This window comes from Plectropomus leopardus, chromosome 15, assembly GCF_026936395.1.
Source record: "Plectropomus leopardus strain MGB_pleo_1.0 chromosome 15, ASM2693639v1, whole genome shotgun sequence".
Classification (NCBI taxonomy): domain Eukaryota; kingdom Metazoa; phylum Chordata; class Actinopteri; order Perciformes; family Serranidae; genus Plectropomus; species Plectropomus leopardus.
In genome coordinates, this window is record NC_142190.1 from 30,274,853 (window position 1) to 30,297,595 (window position 22,743).

The following is a 22,743-nucleotide window of genomic DNA, read 5'->3' on the forward strand; positions in this document are numbered from 1 at the left end:
AATAATACAGTAAAAAATGTCATTTGAAGCTCTGTATAGAGCACATTATAAAATTTTGAAGTGTCTTTTTTTTATTATTACCATTGCTGGTTATCAGTTTGTTCTGTGTAAACATACTGTAAATGTGTTAATGCCTGCCTCATGAGGTGAGGATATTTGGATGTACTGCCAAATTTGAGGAAACGGCATTGGAGACAGCTTATGGTTGTGAAATAAACATTCAGTTGAAAAAAAAGAAGTGCTCACTTACACACAGTTTAATAAATTTGGGACTAAAGTTTGGGAGAAATATATCTATTGAGTGCATGAAAAAAGTCTCATATTCTTAGCTTGTAATTACAAAATGTGGAAGTTAATGCAAATTTATTTAGTAGAGCTCACAAAACCTTGCACCGGACATCACAGTATATGTATGTGTGTAACAGTTACTTAAAATTTGCTGCTTTCTGTTCACCATAAGAGTATAGATAAAAGCACCTAAGTGGAAAGTGATGGAGAAAATATTCTGAGAGTATGTTTATGAAACCACGATTACAGGTGAAGGGATTTATCAAAAGCCTAGGTTTCTAGGCAGACGCCTGGCCTAAAATTGCCCACCACAAAGCCTTTTTTTTAAACTTTATTTTAATTTTTTATTGTTGTTTTTTTCTTTTTACATTTACTTTTAATAGTATTTAACTCTTATCTTGAGAACAAAAATCAATCACTGGCGACCACCTTCTTTGTGGAGTTTGCAATTTTTTTTTATTGTTCATATCTGTTCCCTCCCTCTCCAAAGACAGGATGAGTATAAGGAAAACGTGGTCATAGGAATACAAGTACACAATAGTTGAGGCTCCATTTAGAACTCTTACCTTTCTTATTACTGGATTGACTGGGGTACAGTAGCAAAATAGTAATATAATGATGCTTATACCGTGTAAGAGGAGGGTGGGCTCAGCTGAGAACTGAAGACAATTCACATAAATTTCCTTGAAATTGAAGTTAAAGCGAGATATTGAGTCAACAGTGAGCTAAGTATTTGGCGTATGATATTTAGTTATAGCTGGCAGAATTTTGCATAGAATTTTGGAAATCTCTTGCGCTTGCTATTCTTAAGTCCATTACTAGTTTTGGTTATAAGTCCTTTCTAAGATACTAGTAACTACCAACATATTCAGAGCTAGTTTTGCCATTAAGGTTTAATGGAAGTTGTGGCTATTAATAATCTTAATAATGTCTATATGGTCTGCGAGGAAACATTTGTCAATTAAACTACATGAACAGGAGTTTAATGCAACATCACCAGCTGTAACATACAAGATTTTTTAACCCTTGGACAAGAAGTTGATTTTTTCATTTTTGCATACATTTTGGCATTAATATACAACTAACATTTGCATAAGAATTGCAGCTTTTCAGCATATTGTCACAACCCAACTTGCATATTCACATTTTGTTATGGTATGTACATTTATTTACAGAACCTAACCATATTAATTTTATGTGTATCTGTTTCATGCCTGCCATATATTGTATGTGTTGTACAATTGTTGCAGCACTGAGTCAGATTAAAGTGGTATCCACTTAAAATGTGTCTATTGATGAAACAGAGTTTACATTGTTGTCATGCATGCATGTCTTTATTTCCACAGATATCCAGGAGTTCTATGAAGTGACGCTGCTAAACACACAGAAGAGCTGCGAGCAGAAGCTGGAAGAGGTCAACCACATGGCGGACAAGTGGGAGAAGAGTGTTTCTATACAAAACTCTGAGATTGCACACTCAGCCTGTCCAGTGGAGGAGGTCAGTGTCTGACAATGTATCATCACAGCAAAGCCTCAGACTGTAGAATTAACTCTGTATGACAAGACAGCTTTTCACACGGCATATTCTTAGTCCAGAGTTATTGATAGCCATAGGTTAAGAATAGCCCTGGGCTACCTTTGCCCCTTTTCCCTTTCTGCACCCAATCTGCAGTTCTTTGCAGTGAAGAGACGTTATGCGCAAACAACCTATAGAGTTTTATCCTGAAATAGATCTGATGTATCATTTCCATTTCAAGTTAGCTAGCTTACAATGGACCTTCAGTTTCAGGTAGTAGTTGTGGTTACAACATAAACATAAAGCACATGCGCACCGATGACTTGCCAAAGAAGTTTTGTAATCAGACAACAAGAACGTTACAGTTCCATAAGCTGAGTTTCACATTGGCAACTTGTAGTCCTTTTTCAGAGGATAACCCAGCAACCTCGAGGCTAACCCTGCTGCGCAGGGCCAGCAAGACCAAAGCAGAAGTTGGTGTTAGCCCACTGTGAAATTTGCCAAGATTGTGCCAGTGAATGTTTTCTTAGCCGGGATAACAGCTCCCTTTACCCGGGGCTGAGTTTGAAAATGGCTGTAAGGTTGTCTGCTTAAGCCATTCAAAAAGTGCAGAAGTAAAGCAGGCGGAGACAGCAGCAAAGTATAAATCAGTAGACATGATAAATATGAGAGTCAAAGCCTTTTTATGTAGATCTGTGGGGACAGTGTAGGTAAATTTACTGTTTGTGGTTAACTGTCAATATAGTAATTTAAGGCTCATCAGTCATGAATATATACTGCACTGTACTGAAACTATTACCTTACTCAGTACCTTAAAGAGACTCTCAACAATTTTTACTCATAAATTTCAGAATTCTAGTCAAGAGGAAAAACTGTAGTTTGTGACAACAACTGTATAATATCTTTTGAGGTTTTGTAGGGAGGTTTACAATGTTTTAAAAAGTTTGACAGAAAGCTGAAGGTGCAAAATCTGAAAGAAGTGGACATGGGTCAAATGAAAAAAGCTGTTGAGTTGCATAATGGGGAATATGGGAAATGTAGTATTTAGTGTTTTTGGAGTTTTACCCACTCAAAAGTTAGGATATCTTGGTGTCTGCTGCTTTGATTTTGACTATTTCTGTTGTCAAATTGTCCATGTGCTAACTTACTGACATTCTTAATGGTCTTACATTGCCTCGGGTTTGATGTTCCTTCAAACTCCATGATAATATCTTCATGCAACAGACAATACTGCTGTGATTTTAGCATTTCATTAGGAAATCTCAAACAACTTTTTAATTTGAAAGCGGTATGTTAACATGTGTGCGCATGTATACTGCTCCTTGGTCTTATATCAGCTTATTACAGTATGATGGTTCAAAGTCTGCTAGTTGCTTGGAAGCATTGGTTTCAAAGGGTGGTTGAGGATTAATACTTGGTTCCCCTTCAGGTTAAACCTTGTGAACAAGCCAGTCTCACCTCTGCTGAGGTGATGAAAAACCCACTGAAGTTTGTTAAATCATGACACGAGTTCCAGTGACCAATGTCATGACCAATGGCTGAACATAATATAAAGTGTTTTCTACAAAGTTTATTCATGTGGGATTCATCTTCACACAATATCCTGAAATACTGAATTTATAATAGGAAGAAATAATTATTCACCTGCTTTGTCTTTTCTAGCAAGGTAGAAAAAGTAAATGTAAACATTTTTATGCTAATTATATGTATCTAGCAGCATGTGCACAATATCCTTAGGGAGAGTAGTGTCTGTCTGGATCTGTTGTGGCTGGAGGGTTTGGACAGGATTTAAAAAGCCTCTTTTAAGTCTTAGTTAAGGAGTTGAATTAAGTCTGCAGCCAGGAGCAGCAGGAGAGATAAGGTTTAACTCCGGTAATCACTAAAAAAGACTTAAAACAGATGTTATTTAAAGTGTCTATAGTGAATTTATAAAGAATTTATCAAATGACAGTGTGAAAACATTGTGACAGTTCAAAGCAGAATTTTACCCTATTTTCAGGAAAATGTGGGGTTTTTTCATTTGCTTTTCCATTCACTACTGTTATGCAAATATTGGATGTTGATTAAAATCAGCAGTAGGTCGCGCTAATTCGCCAGTCAGATGCTTCTACCGAGGTAAGTGCAATGATCATCATCATCAGCATCAACATCATAAAAAGAGCCCCAGTCAAACGTCAAAGGAAAACATCAAATGTATAAGAGCATGCTGGACAATGGAAAAGAGAATTTTGAATATTTACCTAATTACAGCTCGGTGCTCCTGTTAGACTTGGGATAACAATCTGTTGTGCAAATATTAGTATGATAAAAGCCTCCAGAGACAATGAGGAGAAGTTGAATCTGTCTGGCACACAAGTCGACTGTTTTGGTTTACTTGTAGCACTTTCATAATTTCAGTCTGGGACGCAGCAGGCTGCTGTTTTCAGTGAAAAAGCTCTTAAAAACCAATGTATAACCAATCGCTTTGACAAACAAACTCCTTCAGCCCATCTTGGCATTAGCACTAGCCTCTACTACACAAATACGTTGTCAGTTTGACAGTTGCGGTCTAAGAAATACAATTCATTTATATTTACCCTTTGTATGTGACGTGTACTTCGTTGACAACAATCCCCATGAAGTTTTTCAGCATTTGTTATTCAGCAACCAGCTGCCTCTGGGCATTTGAATACTAGCCTGCAGGCTCCTTGTCTTCTGTTAGAAGAATTGTGAACACCGATTTGCATGGCTGTGAGGAAGCAACAATAAACATGGATTTGTACCGAGGAACATCTTCATTGTCAACAGAGTCAGTTAGTAAATCAGGTTTGTGCCAAAGCCAGTCAGAAAAACTGCAGAATAGTATTTTCCTCTGAGAAATTCTGCGAGTGCATCATCGTGTTGTAGTTTAGTTGTTGTTATTGACTCTTTTACTGATTTAGCTTCACTTATTGCTGTTTTCAATGCAGCGGCCATCATGCTACATCATCAACTGTAACGCAGTCCCTTATTGGCTGCCTTTGTGTTCAGCTACAGTGGATTTTACCGGATTGGCCAGCTAGACTGCAGTGGATTGAAATTGTTTGAGAGTCCAGACTGACTAAAAAAAGAAACAGCATGTTGAGCTCACGTCATCAGGATGGTCTTATCAGGCTTGGTAGAGACCAAAATAAGAGCTAAAAGAGAGTCGGTATGAATTATTAAGGTCCTCCATAACTGCTGGATTTGTAGATAAACAACTGTTTGCTTATTGATTCTCTATCTTTAAGGGAGAAGGGTGAGGCATTTTTGACACCTGTCATAAAGAGAGCAGTGGTTGACATTAAAGAAAGTCTTTATCTGCACTTTCCTATAAAAGCATATGCTGCTGAAATTGGAATAATACACAAAAAACTTGAGCATTCGGCACATTGCAAATGATCTATGAAAGCTGTCATTTTTTACATGATTTTTTTTTCCACAACAACAGTTCTCAAAATTTGTGGTAGCAGCAGCTGGAATCTTACTGCTGTTATTTGCAGGTGTAGTATAGGATGAGAGCTCATAGCACATCTCAGAGGAGAAGACTTTAACATCTTACTGTACAGACACAGCACAGACTCATCGAGCAAGACCGAGAACTGTGACTAACTACACAGGTTCTGTCATGTACATCAGCTAAATGTATTTACATTTGAAAGAACAAAGGTGCTCTTTGTTGGCAGTGTCTAAATTAAGAGAGACATTGTGTGTGTGTATGTGTGTGTGTAAGAGGGAGAGAGCTGATGTATGCTCATACGCTTACACTGTGACATTCTAACTAAGGGGGATGAATAGAGGGCGCTGAGTGGTTGAGGGCATGAAGAACTGAAAAAGCATGAAAGAGGAATCAAAATGTAGCTTTAGCCTTCTGAATTATCAAGAGTCTCTTCTTTAATGTGGCTCTTTATGCCTCTTGTTTTGTCTAATATTATTAGATGGTATACTGCATAGTGATACCATAAATAGGAGCTGGATGGATGTTTATTTTCCCCAATGCATCTGAGTGCTGTAACAGCCACAAAATAATGGGTTAATGCTAAAAACTGATAATAGCTGCATCCAGTTTAACCAGTTTCTGTGGGGGTGGGTGAGTTACATTTTACCTAACTAATCACTGGAGACCACCAAACTGGCCTAAATCTTAAACATCATTTTAAGTTCACACTGATGCTTTGCATTGCCAACATACTTGTTTTGCTGTGGTTTTAAGAGCGGAGCACAGTAAAGTAAAACAAACTACAATGCTGGGCGATATTAAGAAGACATGGTTTAAGAACAGCTTAGATAGCAGCGTCTATCATGTCTGTAACGCTCGCCATTGTTGTTATTACAGGTTTGCCACAATCATGGAAAACCTTGAAAAGTTATGGAATTTCACAATCTTTTTTTTCCAGGCCTGGAAAAGTCATGAATTTATAAAAAAAATCATTGAAAGTTTTGAAAAAGTCATAGAATTTTGTTTTGTGTCAAATATTTGTAGCTACAGTAATCTTCGTGTGACATGATATTTTTCATAAGTCTGTTGTGGACATAATGTTGCTCTAATATGTGTCAGGTTACGGCTGCGCAATATATCAATTCGGTATTGACATTGCAATGTACAATAGTCGCATCAAATGATGTGACATGTCAAGTAAGATAATTTAATGCAAACAACTAATTTAGTGCTTGATAAAAGTAAAAAACTGATATGATTCTCATTTTTTTCCGTGACTTATACCGGCCAGGCCTTCCCCTTTAAGACATGTTTTGTGTAGATGTGACGCAGTGTGGCGGCGGTGTGGGAAGTGACACTGTCCTGCGCTTGTGTGTGTGTGTAAAATTGTCATAGCAGGGCCACAAGTGCTGCAGACACGGTGAAGAGCATGGTTGTCCAAAACAGAAATTTTGTCGAAGGTCCTTGAAAACTCATGGAAAAGTTTAAAAATTGTATCCATGACAATGTGTGGGAACCCTGTTATTTCTCCCTCTTGTTCAGGACTATCACTTGACAACGCTGGACAATAGCTTGGCAACAGTATTAGTCCTGCCTTTGTGGCTGATTTGCTAATCAAGTCCCCCCCACCAGAGCTCATTGTTTTTTATATATTCTAACCGAGGATCGCTACCGATTCATGTCAAAGATACCAGGAGAAACCGTCAGCTAGAACTCAATGAAGTGGGCAATCTGGATCTAGGCAACCATTTTATACCAGTCTCACCATTATTGTTAAGTTATGGTTTGATGTCAGTCCATCCACCCATCCATCTATTTTCATCTGCTAATCCGGAGCCAGGTCGCCATGGCAGCAGGCTGAGCAAAGTATTCCAGATGTTCCTCTCCCCAGCAATGCTTTCTAGCTCTTCCTGGGGGATCCCGAGGCGTTCCCAGTCCAGATTAGATAATCCCTCCACTGTGTTCTGAGTTGGCCCGGGGGCCTCCTACCAGTTGGATGTCCCCGGAAGACTTCTAAGGGAAGGCACCCAGGAGGCATCTTGATCAGATGCCTGAATCACCTCAACTGGCCCCTTTCGCCATGACAGAGCAGTGGCTCCACTCCAAAGCTCCCCTGGATGTCTGAGCTCCTCACCTTATCTTTAAGTCCAGCCACCCTACGGAGCAAACTCATTTCAGCCGCTTCTATCAGTCATCTCATGTCAGTCCTTCATAATTAAAGAACATTAAAATATCAAAAATGAAATGCATGAACAAGTGGTGCACAATGGTTGCCATTCCATTCCCTGCTCAAACGCAGCATTGCTCTTTGTGTTACGTACAGTGCAATCTCCGAAAAGTGCAATCCTCTTCAAAATCTCCATCAGTAATAAGATGGATGTGTGGGAGAGTGGAACCATCCTCAATATGACAGCCATCTGATTCACACTGTGGAAAATACGCAGAAACCTAGGTGTTATTTGTGGTGTTACTGAACCGTTACAGCCCCTGTCTTGGGTGAAAGCTGTATTTGAATATGCCAGCAAACCAATCCAGTGGAAACAGTGCATGGAGAAACATCATTACATAAAAGCATGCCAGTTCAAATGTAGGTCAGTACCTTTTGAGGTTTGCTCATAAAAACAGACTGATAATCCTGGTATGATGCGGCTTTTGTTTTTGTCTGTCGGTTGAAGGAGACCCTTGGCCATGTGAGTGTAGACCAGTGGGTCTGTGCACACCAGGCGTGTTACTAATAGCATGTTTGGCTTGGACTGGGACCAATCAGTTGGTAATCCATTAGTAATCCTATTTGTCTCCATAGTTGAAACTGGTGCGTCATACCTGCTGTTTTCTTCGCAGTAAACAATAAGAATCAGTTATGAGGAACTTGAATACACATTTCCACACAGTGCATGTGTGCAAAGTCTTTATAGCTTTGAAATAGCTCCTCTATAACAGCAGGAGCTGCTGAACCACTTTGATGAGGTCATCCCGTAGTACCAGGATAAGGATAAGTGAAGGGGATTAGAAAAGTCCTCAGAGACTGATGACCCCACCATAAGGTCATCAGTACACTGATGTTATATCCCCTGTTCAGTTACACAGTCAGCCCTCTGAAGCTTAGGCAAATGTCCTGTCAAATCATGAGATAGCAGATGGCCGCATCCAAATTAATTAACAGGGTCCATAGGGCTTATTCAAATAAATAAATAAATAAATAAATAATAAATACATTTGGCATGCAGTCTAGTAGAGATTAGTTCAGCACAGCAAAATTAAATTGATATTGTTTAGGTCAACAAGCTTGATAGTTTTCATTAACATGTACATAACCTATCAGTAATTAGTTTTAACCCTTTCTATTGTGAATGACAAGGGCTGCACAAGCTTTGTATTAGAAATTGATACAAGAGAAATTACTTATACACTGCCAAAGACACACTGTAACAGGTACTTTTGCTGGAAACGAAAAATAACAAAACCAAACTACAGACGTATGATAACAATCAATTGATGATACAGATAACTCCATTGAGGAAAGTGCTTACAATCTAGTGTGTGTGTGTGTGGGTAATTTATTGCCTTTTTCCTGATGAAAAAAGGCAATAAATTGCAAAATGTGGCAATACATGTCGTTGAAATACTCAGCATATCTTTTTTTTTAATTTTTTTTTTTTATTGTAATAATATTGTATCATGACTGAAGTATGGTTATAATATATAACAGTGCCTCTGGCGATTCTAACCCCTAGCAATAAATTATTTTTGGGGGGTTAAAGTCAGTTTCTGTTGAAAGTGAGTTGAGCTGAGTCTAAAACAGTAGAGTAAATGAATGAAATGAAAAAATTGCCTCCTAATGGCCTCTTGGGGGCCGATGCAGAAGGACAGCCATGAATTCATGAGTGAGGGCAGCCAGTGGCTCAAGGTTGAGGTGCCAACCATGAACCGAAACATCCCATTTCAAATCCTGCTGAGCACCTTAATGCATCTCTTTTCCTTATTTCCTGTCATCTCTCCACAAGGTCCTCAAATGCCCAAAAGATAATAAAATAGATAAATGAATGAGTAAAAAATTAGAGGTATTTTACATCTAAAATGTTTTTATACAATTTTAAGCTGTATATTTGGTATGCTACCTGTTCAGTCTGGCTGATTTATCTTATCAGCCATTTTTTTGCCAGTGTTTCAGTGAGATCAATGCCCCTATTTCACTCCCAACATGCAGCGGGGGCTAATTTTGTATTATAAAATGCACTCTTTATTTGTTAACTTGAATCAGTCAGTAAGAAGAGCTTGCTGCTATAAACAGAAGAAGGGATAAAGCAGGCCTGTATGAACTCAGGATTTATAGTATGTCTTAGTGTGCGAGGGATTTATTTTTGGTTGCCACGGGCACATATAGGCTTACGCTATCCAAGCTTCTAATTAGACTTACCAAAGCAGCAGACAGACCGGCCAGCCAATGATGACTCCAGCTATCTGTCAGTGCCAGTTCTTGCGTAATCCTTACAACTGCACCCTGTTGTTGTTTTGCATTTATATAAAATGTAACATACATTTTTATTACATTGCACAGTCAGAGCCTTTGAAATATAAGGAAATGTATTTGTATTATGCAGTTTTGTGGATTTGTATTTTTATTGATGGCTTTTTTTTTTTTTTTTTGAGAATTTCAGTGCTTAAGGTCCCAACTCAGTTTAACCCTTTGAAACCTGGATCAAAATCAGTTTCTTGTGTTATGTTCAGATGTGTTTTAACAAGCGTTAAAACCTTTGAAACTTGAGCAAATTATTTTTATTTCCTTTGAAAAGGAAGCAATTTTTTCACTAATTCCTTGCAAATTTGGGGTAATTTCTTGTGAAGTTGTTTGTTGCCTCACATATTTTTGATATGAGATTGAGTCAATTTTCTGTTTTTAAGGGGTTAATGGTAAGCTTCTAATTCAGTGCACCAGTCTATATGAAAAGGCCTAAATCAGACCTATTAACAATGCATCAGGTTGCAAAGCACTCTTTACCTGAGAGTCTGTTCTATTGGTCTATCTGATCTGTTGGTTGTTGTTCAGGTTGGTGTGTGTTACAGTTTGTAAATAGTTGTGTAGAGTTTCTTATGCACTTGTTTATTGTTCCCAGCAGAGGGAGCAGAGCAGCTCTGAACCCAGCGGGATGGAGAAGGGAGAGAGCAGTGCCAAGACCTCGGAGGTGAGTTATCTCCTGAAACCACACCCTACTTTTGAGAGTAAATAATCTGTGTGTCTTGCATTAATTTTGTGGAATATTTGAGTAATTTGGGAGTGTACATTACACCAAGTCCCCCATTTTATTGTCATCCGCATCAGTTGTGGTCCATTTTGTTCTATGATGTATTTTTGATTTTACCTCATCATCACTCACGGCACGGTAGAACACAGCCCAATGCATCTTCAACGTAACGGTTACGAAACAATTCCTCAATCAGCAGTTTGTAACTCATATCCCCAACAAGTTCACAAGTGTAGATTAGATTGTGTTGACGCAAGGAGAGGCGATGTGGTTGGAGGGCTTGGGCTCAGGCTAAAGATAGCTGTTCCAGTAATAACAACGCCCCGTGGACATCGCTGATAGGACACAAGCTGAACGTCTTCTGTCCGTCCGAGTACTTGAGAGCAGGGAATGACCGGTCTTGGTAAAGATGACAGTTCAATCTTTGCTCCTATTTGCTGGAGAGTCTCAGAGGACATGAAGTGATTAGGAATTGCAGAGCTTTTTTATTCACTCTGTAAATCAAATATTTTCTGTGTAAATTACGTTTGCTGACATTGGGAATCTTGTGTGCATTGAGTGCAGAGTAAAATTGACTAGAATATGTTTTCAGAGCGCAGTTTCTCTTTGTGCTTCTCGTAGATGTGCTTGTTCAGCCTTTCTGCAGTTGTAAAACAATGAGGGGGTATAGTGCCTTGCATTTAAACAATCAGTAGCACATGGAATAAGTGCATTTAACCACTTCTCAGAGTTAAACGGTGCATAATCTTGGTGCAAAATACAAAGTCAATTAGGACAAGTTGATGTTACTTAAAATAATCTTGGAAACTGATTGCCTTGAAAAAGGAAAGTAAATCTAACTGTAAATCTAAATAAATATTTATTTTGCATCTAATTGGTGAGTTCAAAATATAGCTGAATTTACTTGATTTTGTGATGTTGCTGTAACTTAAAAATGTCAAATGAAGCTACCTTGAAATTTTTAAGCGCTGGCAACTTCAGTAAACAAAGTTAGTCTGACTACACTGGATCGTCATGAAGAGAGTTTTGTCTTAGTTACAAGATCTGCAAGTTCTGTTTTGTTAACACGTTTACCAAATACAGATTGACTAGTTTGCAACCAGCAGAATGCAGAGATATGGCAGAATAAATTTTGGTTTACTAAAGTTGCTAAAACCTGGGAAAAAATTATTTAATTCAACTTGACATTTTTAAGTAGCAACAACTTCAAAAATTAAGGAAATATAAAGAAATTTTAAGTTAACAATAAGATATAAAGTAAATGTACAACACACAGTGGTTTTAAACTTGAAGGAGAACATAGAACTAAACTTGTAGCTTTTGAAATAATAACTGATGTTACGCTGCTCCTCGTGTGTAAATGTGCAGCGTCTGTCTTAATGTGGAGCTGGACAGCAGCTCTGCAGCTCTGCCTTGCTCTCTGCTATGTTCATATTTTAATAATATAATTATGCTAAACTACGTATACAGTACCTTTTAAAACAGAAATTGACAAAGTGCTTTACAAAAGACAACACATAAAAACAGACAGAATGAAATGAGCTAAACACTAGATAATTTACTACATAGTAAAAACAGCGTGAGATGAATTTAAAAAATCCTAAAACATAAATAAAATCACTGAAAAGCATTTTTGAAAATGATTTAAAAGATTAGATGGAGCTTTCTGCCCTGATCTCCTCAGGCAGGTCATTTCAAAGTCTAGCAGCTCTGTCATGCTTGTGAATTAATCTGGACCTGAGAGCAACAAGGAGTGACACATTTGAGGATCTCAGGGTGCAAGAGGGGACGTATGGCAAAATTAAATTGGATGAGTAACCTGGAGTGAGGCCTCTCAGAGCTTTGTAAGTAATCAGTCATATCTTAAAATCTAAAAGCAACAGGTGGCTAGCATCAGTAAGCCAGGAGTGGTGAATGTGATCACGTTGGTTGTTTTAGAGAATGTCATTAATATTTAATATTAATATTGATATTTAATATGAATATTTTCCTCTTTATTTCAACTACCCACAACCAATCAGTGGGTCCCTGTTTGTGTAACAAGCAGAGTGTACGCACGATGTGAACTGTGCCTGTGTACGTTCATCTTACTTTCTGTAAAATGCGGTTGCCTTTGAATAGCACGCAAATACTGCACAGCTGACTTTGGAAGTATGTTTTTTATTAATGGTGCAATTGCTCTCTGCGCTTGACCACACGTCATTTTCCGATCTGTATGCTCATGGGCGCACAGATAGCCACGAGTCTTTTTGCTACTTATGTGGCACTGGCCCTAAAAATGACAACTGCATCAGTTTGAATGTAGCAATGACAGTTTTGCTAGTTTGCTGTGTGCTGGGTGTAAGATAGGGCCCCATGTTTTTGTGCTTCCACACCAGTGATAGCAGTGGCCAGAGGCATTATGTTTTGGGGTTGTCCATCTGTCCCATTCTTGTGAATGGGACATCACAAGAATGGCTACAAATTTGACACAAATGTCCAGTTGGACTCAACGATGAGCTGATGAGGTCACTCTGACATAAACACTTAACACTTAAACACATAAACACTTCTCTTGCCATTATTTAACTCCATAACTCTAATCTTGAAATTAGCTGATTCTTTAGATCTTTCGTGATACCCAGTTGAAGATGTGTGTGAAGCTTCTGTGTTGTAGAATTTGTAGCTTTTTCACATCCAAATTTTATGCAATGTCAACTGTCATGGCTACATATAAGTGTGACCAGACATGGATGGAAACTATAACTGTGACCTGTATGTCTCATGGAGGCATACGACTGAGTCAGTAATTCTAGTTTATTTCAGAAAGGGCATCATTTTTTAAATCTCCACCTTGTATTTTGGCAGTGATTTCAGTGAATTTCACTGTGTATTCTGTTTATATCATGTAGGATTTTTTTGGTGAGTAACCGACTTTATGAAATCCTCATGGATCTTGTCGGTCACTACATTGTACTTGCTTCTGTATGTTTGGATTTTCTGTCACTCTGCATGCTGTTCTGAAAACCAAAGAGTGAGAATTATATTTGTAGAAAAGATATGTTAAATCTGTTATCAAATAATTAATTACACAACTGAGTATGTGAATTCAAATGAGCCGTGCAGACATTTTGGCTGCCATGTGTGCTTCCTGAAATGAATACAAATTCATCAGTGAATAATCTGCATTAAGCCCATTTTTCATTTTCATTTGGTTTTACTGGAGTGAAGTCCGAGAGCAGATCCGATGATTTTTAGTCGCCATGCCAGTAAATGATAAAGGAGAATGTGTTGGGGTCAGCTGCAGGCCAGTTCCAAGGTCAAAAAGTAAATCTGTCCAGTAGGTTCTTAGCAATATCAGCCCTGCACACACAAACAAATCCAAACTTGTCACACCTAGTCTATATAAGCAGCAGCCTTAACAAAGGTGGTTAAAGTATTCCTTGTCTCTAATGCAATAAGTCGAAGCTCTCAGAGCTGCATCACCTGAAAAGATTAGCCCTGTTGCTCTGGCAGAGGGAGTCTGAGCTGCGTGGTCAATGTGTTCAGAAGGAACGACGGGAGATTGGGAGTGTAGGATCGCTGCTTCGTCCCCAAATGAAAGCAGTAATCAAGGTCAAATTCTGCACCACACCTCTCCACCAGGATGGCTCCAGCAAACAGGTACCAGAGCAGTGTAGGTAGGGGAAAATGTGCTGTAGTTCAGAGGCTTGTTGTGTTTAGAAGGTGGAGGTTTGACAGTCCGAGTTGCTATGCTAACCTGGGAGTTGGGATCATATTGGCTGATATGGCAGTTTATTGATTTTTAATATACAGCACTAAGAGACTGAGCTACAGCTTTTCAGAACCTATGCAGTGCTGCAATATATCCTGTATTTCCTTCATCACTGCAGTAACATCTCCCATCGCAGTATTGTGTATACAGAACAGATACATGCATCCTGCACATGAGGATATTAAAGTCTGTTATTTACAGTAAAAGAGAGCAGCATTTAATGCATTTTTTGAAACCGACGTAAGGCTCTTTTAACTGTGATCACTGCATCTGTGCGTTCAATTTTTTTAATAACCCTTTGTGACCTGGATAGACATCAGTTTTCTTGTGTAGCATTCAGACGCCTTTTGCATGCTATACTCTTTAAAACTTATTCTTAAAAACCTGATTTGATTTCTTTCGAAAATATTCACTATTACTATAACCATATTAATATTAACACTATTACATATTTCTAATGTAATAGTTTTATATTAAAAAATCATGTTACAGAATATAATACAATATTTTTTCCCATTTTTTCAGAGTTTTCTGTGGTTTTGTGAGTGCTGTGTAGGCATAGCTATCCATGAGTCCTTTTTTTCCTCAGCAGCAGTTTGTGACTTGTGGAGGTGGATAATTGATCTGTTGATCCATTTACAGCTGATCAGATCAGAGTGATAAATAAGAGGAGCACCTGCTGAGAGTGAAGGCAAACTTTTAGACCTGGCAGAATGAACGGTTAAGTTTCACTTTTAGAGAACATGACCCTTTGCTGCTCCCTCTCTGCACAGAGTACACTCTTTGCTCAGTGTAGTCCTGGAAATAACCATATTAATATTAAAATAGTGCTTCTAATGAATGGTCCAGCTCCAGAAATAGAACATCTATTTGTGCACATTTTTTAATTATAGCAGGCTGCCAAAAATAGATTAATTCATCGAAATCCTTACAATTTCAGAAGCATTGTCATTCATGTCCTCACAGGAAAGTAGAAATTAGCCATAAAGGTTGTATTTTACAAATGTATGACTGCTACTGTTAGTTAATGAAACTTTTAATTAATCCTGTCTATTATGACGTGTTTTTTTTTAAATTCATTTAGCCTTGTTGATCGAGTTGAGTTTTTCCCACTCAAAAAAAAAGCTGAAACAAAGTGTGAGATTATACTGACTATAAACATTTTTAAGTGAGAGACACCATGTACAAAGGCTATGTCCTTGCTGCAGTGGCCGCAGGTTTGATTCTGTCCTGGGCCCTTTGGTACATATTGTCCCCTCTCACACCCCCTTTCATGCTGTAACTGTTCTGTTAGTCAAAGGAAAAAAGTCCAAAAGTAAGTAAAGTAATCTTAAAAAAAAAAAAAAAAAAAAAAATTTTACATTTGTAATGCTTTTCCATGATTGATCCTGGACCGCTGTATCTTACGCTTATCATGTGTCTGTGAGCTGCATTTGTTTTTGGTAAATGTTGCTGTGATTTTCTAGTGTAATTGTTGATGAAAGTGTTCAGTTTGTCAGTCTTGTTGACTCTGTATTGGTTGTGTCACTTTGTGATGACAGTACACATTTGGAGACAAGCAGTTGATGTAGTTTATGGTCCCTGGTGGGGAGGTTAGTGCAGTGGATGGCAGAGAAATCTGCTGCTGAGAATGCTTGCTGCCAGGGCTTCACTGCAGGAAAATTGTTTTTGGTTGAATTGCAATTTCAGGTGTTGCACTTTTTGCCAAAACCTGTAGCTTTCAAATTGTAGCATGCTTTAATGACCATTAAAAGGTTACATATAAGGATTTATTCATGTGTCCAACAAGTTTTGAACTAAATTCAGTGTTACCCAGAGAAATGCATTCAATGTGTGGTGGTAGTTGGGGGGAACTTGAGTGTTTCCTTTAAATTATTTGGTTTCCCATCACTAGATTTGGACTTTTGCAGGTCAGTGAGCACCATGCAGGCAGAACTCATTGTGAGATCATTTTTTCCTTCAACTTTTAATCCCAACGCAGTCAACGGTTAAGTTTCACTTTTACTATGTCTGATGTTCTTCTGCCCCGTCTGTGCCCAGAGTACGCTCTGTGTTCCGAGAGTGTGGTGCAAAAACAACTGCATGATATATATATATATATATTATATTTGTGCTCCTAATGACGATCCAGCTTCAAAAACAGAAAATCATAATGTGGCGGCAGATACAATCACGTGAGCTCCCACAAACAAATGAATGTGTGGGAAACCCTTGTAATATTAACTTTGCTGTCAGTTCATTTGGAAAAATGAAAAAAAAAACACTAACAAAAGTAGCTGTGAGGTAGTTAAATTTCTTTTGTTTCATTCTGTCATTATCGCTGTCATTACTAGTGCTTTGCAGTATTAGTATATCTTTGATTCAGCATTATGGTGCATTCTATTCTATTCAGCATTATTATTATAGGGGAATGATGATGCAGCAAAAGAGTCACTAAAGCCATATTGCCATTTTATTAAAATCAAACATCTGTTGTCCAGCATAGATGTGATGGAAGTCATGTCACTGTTGGTAGAATTAATTGTGTTTTGTTTGTTGCTGGGTTATTATCTTTAACACACACACTCAGTAAGAAGTCTGTCACGAAGTTAGCTCAAGGCAGCACTGCCTCTGCTTTGCAGATGAAATTAAAACCCATACGTGATTATTAAGTTCCAACAGTCTGCCACAGCAGCTATTAGCCAGCGAGACAGAGAGCATGGGAATCTAATTCATTCTGCTGAGCTGACGCTCTTGTCCTTCACTCTCTTCCCTCGCTCTCTGCCTCATCCCATAACGCTGCTTACTCGCTCAGCCTGGAGACAGGAGAGAGCGAGAGGAGGAGAGGATGAACTGAAAACAAGAGATGGAGGAATGAGAGGGAGAGAAGCGAAGGAATGATTTTGGGTTGTTGAAGGAGGCCAGTCCAGCTGCGAAGCGTTTCTTTTTTTAAAATTTATTTATTTTTTAGTGTGTGTGTTTGTGTGTGCGAATGTTTTGGCTGATGACGCATGCTCAGCTCTGAGATGGCGTTAGGAATCCTGATCGCCTTCAGCGCTGTGGAGGAGGCATCCCAATCCTCACAAGGGGCCCACATGCAGTAACGTCTGTCCGCCGTGGCTTCTCTCCCTCATCAGCGTGTGTGAGTGTGTGTGTGTGTGTGTGTGTGTGCGCGTATGAGTGTGTGTCTTCCTCATCTCCTCCCCCTCTTCCTCTTCTTCTTCTTCTTCAGCAACACCTACGTTTTTTTTTCTTTTTTATCTTTCCTCCTCGTTTCCTCAACCTGGTATATTTTTCTCCATCTTCCGGCTTTTATTTCCTCCAGTGGTGAATTAGTGGTGATGAATTTGGGCATAGGTTGAGAGCTCCTTTTTTGTCTGGCCAGCATGGATTGTCTTTGCATTGTCACCACTAAGGTAAGAAACACAGCTTGAATGAAGGATTCATTGGACCAAAGAGGGGGGGGGGAAGGAAGACATTGACTTAGACAGAGAGGGCGCAGTGTGAGAGAATGAGGAATGCTGTGGAGGAAAGAAGCTCTGTCAACATGTTGGTTATTTCTGAATGTTTGCATGTGCATGCGTGTTCCTGTCTTCCCTCATAATCCTGATTGTATTCATCACCTTGTTGCTTTGAGCACTGAAGTGAAGAGTTGAATAAATTATTTTCCGTTGTTGCTATAGGATGCAACAATGCTTTCCGCGCATATCTACTGCAGGTTATTATCTCTCGAAAGAGTGAGCTTTGATGTTTTTATCACTTTTTCCCTTCTAACTACTGTATGCATCAGTCAGCAAACTCGAGAGCCCAGCTGCCTGTCTGTTTGTTGAGATATGGCAGCAGAAGTTGGGTTGAACTCCTGTCAGCCAGCTCACCGTTCTGCTGCGGTATGCTTAAACAGCACACAGGCACTTCTGAGAGTACACTTGGCAGAGGATGCAAGCAAAATATTATTGCCTTATTAGTATACACAAATCCTCATGCAAGCTGCAGAACTGCAGGATTTTATTTGTGAAAAAACCCATGTTTCAAACTCTCATTGCTTAGCTTGTACTGTTTGCTTTTGTAAATTACATCACTGGAGAGGGGAATCCTCCTCTCACAGCAATGTGTTACTCACAGCAACAAGTATATGCACGGTCTTTCTCTTCATAACTTGTATCCGGAAAAGCAACATAATTTTTTTTAATATGATGTTTTAATGATGTTTTACACAATTGTGGTTCCTTTTATGAAGAAAATACTGATATCTTACTGCTTTATGTGCACTTGTTAATTTGGCTTCTATGTATACTATAAGCTTTGTGCTAGTTGTTGAGTGCCTAATGTAGATTTTTTTCATGTGACATGTTATCCACATTATACAAGTGCCATTGTAATATCAATCAAATCTGTTGTGATATTTCCAGTAATTTAGCTTATGATGCATTTAGTGTTTAATGCTAATTGGTAGGGTTGAGCCACATACTCTGATGAAACATGTATTGGGTTCAGATAATGTGCTTTTATGAGTATGAGTATCATTGGAGTTACATATCCATCAATATTTGTACTTGTGACGAAGAAAAATCTTCATATGGGTAGATGTGTTCAGTATCGGAGTGTTACGGTATACCAGGTTATTTACAAATCCAAAAGGCATGTTTTTCAATACCATCATAAATACAGGCACTGCTCTTTCTGTTAAACTCGCTGTATGTAGTGCACAGCATGCACCACCACAGCTCAGTCTCTGGTGACACCCAGTGGTGGAGGGAGAAGTTACAGGACTGTAAGCAGTCGGTGGCCAGCAGGCGGAGAGACCATGGTAAAATAAGGATATATTTCAACCAAAACAGAGCTTGTGCTTGTTGGAATAGTGTATTAACTATCTAGATTTCTAGCAAGAATAATCAAGACGGTTTGGGTGAGTTTTGTTTTGTTTCTGTTGAGTTTTATTGAAATGCGTTATATCATGACTTAACAACGCAATGTCTCGTCAGTCTCACGTGGCCAAGAGAAGGTTGAATTCCAAAGGTGGACATATGTAAAAAAGAGAGGCAGCGGGAATGCTTCTGGTGTCCCCCAAACCACCAGTGCTCACAGAGGCAAATTCTTCAAATAAGGAAAAACTTAATAATAATAGTAATAAAAAAAAACATAGGTATAAGAGATTTTATTATCAAAAATAATCAGAAGGTCATTCTAGGACATGATAGTTTTATAATAAATAATAAATATAACAACTTCTGATCAACCCATATCATTTCACGCTAAAAATATCATTTCACGGTTAGGTCCCAACTTTTTCCAGCTTAAGTGCGCCCCATTTCGGGTTTAACTCTGCCCGTTCTGAGTACAGATATGAACACATAATTTAGTTGGCTGAACAGATTAAAAGGTTATGAATGTGTTAAACATTATAGCTGCTAAACATCAGCATGCTAATATTGGCATAATGATCATGTTAGCCTGCACAGCCTCACGCAGCCACTAGCATGACTTGTTAAATAGTTGTTAGAAAAGCAGTATCAAGGGTTTCAGCAATGGTCATTACTTCGAGCCTAATATTTTTGAACCTAACAAAGCTGTCTGCTTGCAGGTATCAAGAGTTAAAGCCACAGACAACAGGCAACTCCTTTAAAAGCAGCTTTCCTACTATTTCCATCACACAGGGTCACACGTAGCTCTTGCATGGGCCAAGCTTTCTTCTTCATTTAAGCAGAAAATCTCCATTGAGTGGTTTGCAGCCTAAGTATAGACACAGGCTGCATCCAGTAAGAGAGTTAGCCCAACATGCTGGCTGGAAATGTTAAAAATGTACACATACATCTCTCTCCTCCACACATGTTTTAGAACACACATGTAGCAGCAGCAGAGGCCCCTTTGGTCATATAGGATGTTGATATTCTGAAAGCCATGGTGAAATATTCACGCTGGCTTTTGCATGAAAGCCATTACCGAGTCGGCCTCAGTGTGCTGCCCTTCACTCTTAGTATCTGTCACAGAGTGGTTGCCTTCTGTTGGATGAGAGTGTAGTAACATTAAATGCAGTGTTGATGGAGGTCGTGATTTTCTCTTTCAAAAACTAGAATACACGTGTACTGACAAACATTTGGATTGTCAGTGCTGTATGAAGGGATAACCGCAGTCTGTTTGTCATCACATGGCAGAGGTCATGTCTGCATCTGTGTTTATGTGTGGGTTTGTGTGCATTGTAGAGTCACAATAGCTGTAATACAATAAAGCACACAGCCATGCTGATAATCAGTAGCACAGCACAACCTTGAGTGTAATATTGCTTTTATACAACAGTTACACAAGTGCTAATCATTAGTTAACCCTTTGAAACCTGGGTCAGCATCAGTGCTCTTGTGCTGCATTCATATGGCTTTCACAGCCTTTAAACCCTGAGCTAATTGGTTTGATTTCTTTCAGAATGACTAGGAAAAAAGATCATGTGTAACTTGGTAAGAAATGTCACACAGATTGCAAGAAATCGGTAGATGTAGAAAAATGTCTTTAAAAACATTAGGGAAGGTTTCCCAGAAAACTGTATCAATCACAAACAATCATAATTATATATTTTAATTTTTTTTTTAAAAAAACTACAGAATTGAAAAAAAAAATATTCTGCCGTTTTTTCCAGGGCATTTCCCTTTTTTTGTTTTCTTCTGCTTCTTCTTCGTTTCCTGCCCTTTTGGTTGGTGAGGGGTTGCTAGTCTACAGAGTCCTAACACCTGTAGATTCATCAGCATTTCAGCACCTCAAGTTCCTTCATCTAATTGTTTTTTTGAATGGGTTTTTGGTTAGATACCTTTAGTAATGTCTGTGACAAGCTTCAGAGACTTTCACTTTTTGTTCCATGACATTAAGTCAGTAAATACCCTACTTGTGAACTTGCTTTTATGTGTTTTTAAAAAAGCAGTTGCTAACAAGTGGTTAAATGAGAGTACAGAGCTGCATCATGCTGAGCCACGCGGAACACGTCTTTACAGCCTTAATGTGGCATTATTAAATAATTTGACAGTGGTGTAGTTCGTTTACAGCCTAACATTTAGTTTACAGCTTTTTACTTGGGCTATTGAATTCAGGCTTCAAAAATCCTAAAAGCGGTGTTCATTTGTGAAGATTGTTTTTGCTGAACAAAACATGCTAAGGTTTTGACGTGGCAAATGCTCACTTCCGTGTTGGCCTAAAGAAAAACATCATCTCTGGCACTCTGAATCAACATTCATGGAATACCTCTTGTCCAGTCAAATTGCTTGGTGGAACTAACTGTTGTATAATCCAAAACATCAGCCAATTAATAATACCTTTGTAGACATTGTTAGACAGTGAGTCAAATAGCTATGCATTTTCATAATCACTTAATTGTTTGAGTAATGTATCAAGTTACAAAAAACTATAATTAGTTACAGCTTCTCAAATATGACAACTGAAATGTTATTATGTGATGTAATCAGTTATGAGAAATGAAGTTAACTTATCAGCACCTGTTTTTTTTTTTTTTTTTAAGAAATGAGAGAAAAAATATGCTGCTTTTCCTGTAATGAAAACTGTGCTTACTCAGATGGCTGCCAGCATGAGGCGGTTTAAACTTGTTTACACAGAGAGATTAGAGGCAACTTGCTTTTCTTTGTCTTCCACAGGTGCTACTGCATCTCCAAAAACATTCACACTGAGTGACGTGCTTCATGAGTAGCTGTGTGATGACATATTCTGACAGAAGGCTTTGTCGTTTAAAGGTAGTAACTGCAGCAATGTGGAAGCTAAAGTTGAAAGCAGTTAGAAAATGGACAATTTGTTTTCTTTAATTAGCTCCCTTTAATTAGATTACTGCCATGCTGCTACCTGGAATAAAGAAAAAACATGCGTTAAACTCTCGGGAAGACAATTAGACTCTCTCCATCTGTGACTGCAGTGTATTGCATACTGAGCTGTTGAGCATACTTGGACCAGCATCGTTAAAACATTCACTCCCTGGTGGTGACATAGGTGTCGCAGGACAGCCATAATGACCTCACAGTGTCTATAGTTGTCAGAACTTCTCGTTGACAAAACAGTCAGCTATTCTTTATATGCCACGTTCAGTTATTTAGGTCTCTGTAAGTACCTTAACGAATTATATAGCAGTCATACTGAGCTCTTAAAAAGCGCCCCCTCTTAGAGCTCATGTCGTGAGATCTCCGTTGACACTTTGAAAATTATTTCCAGCTCTACTATCTTAAGTATTCAGCTCTACATAATGAATGTGCACAGCATAATGATATGCAGTTTTCATTCCATAGCCACGTTATGTAATGCTTCAGGGGCATGATGAGTACTGTGCCGGAGTTCAGCATTAGAGGAAACAGAGGGGAGGAGAAAAAAAGAACACAGGAAGAAACCAGTCCTACACATGTGTGTGTTGATAACCTGCCAATGTTGATGTTTTTAAATGATCTCTCTCATCCTGACTCCGAGACCCTGTTAGTGAGATAATGCAGCAGAGGATTTTCTTTGATGATTTTAAGGCGTATAGCAGACAGGTTAAGTGAGAGCTGAG

At 38.6% G+C, this 22,743-nt stretch overlaps 1 protein-coding gene across 32 annotated transcripts in view; it reads left to right on the forward strand.

The window, feature by feature from the left end:
* dlg2 (discs, large homolog 2 (Drosophila)) overlaps window positions 1–22,743 on the forward strand; it is a 259,394-nt gene that overhangs the window by 39,003 nt on the left and 197,648 nt on the right. For 23 of the 32 annotated variants that reach the window (XM_088088562.1, XM_088088568.1, XM_088088567.1 and 20 more), the window contains 2 exons: window positions 1,635–1,786; window positions 10,355–10,423. In XM_088088562.1, coding sequence (XP_087944688.1) covers window positions 1,635–1,786; window positions 10,355–10,423 — 221 coding nt within the window. Of the gene's footprint in view, window positions 1–1,634; window positions 1,787–10,354; window positions 10,424–13,993; window positions 14,126–17,030; window positions 17,633–21,877; window positions 21,944–22,743 lie in introns of those variants that run through there. The other 9 variants (XM_088088563.1, XM_088088573.1, XM_088088584.1 and 6 more) reach the window with 6 other exon arrangements.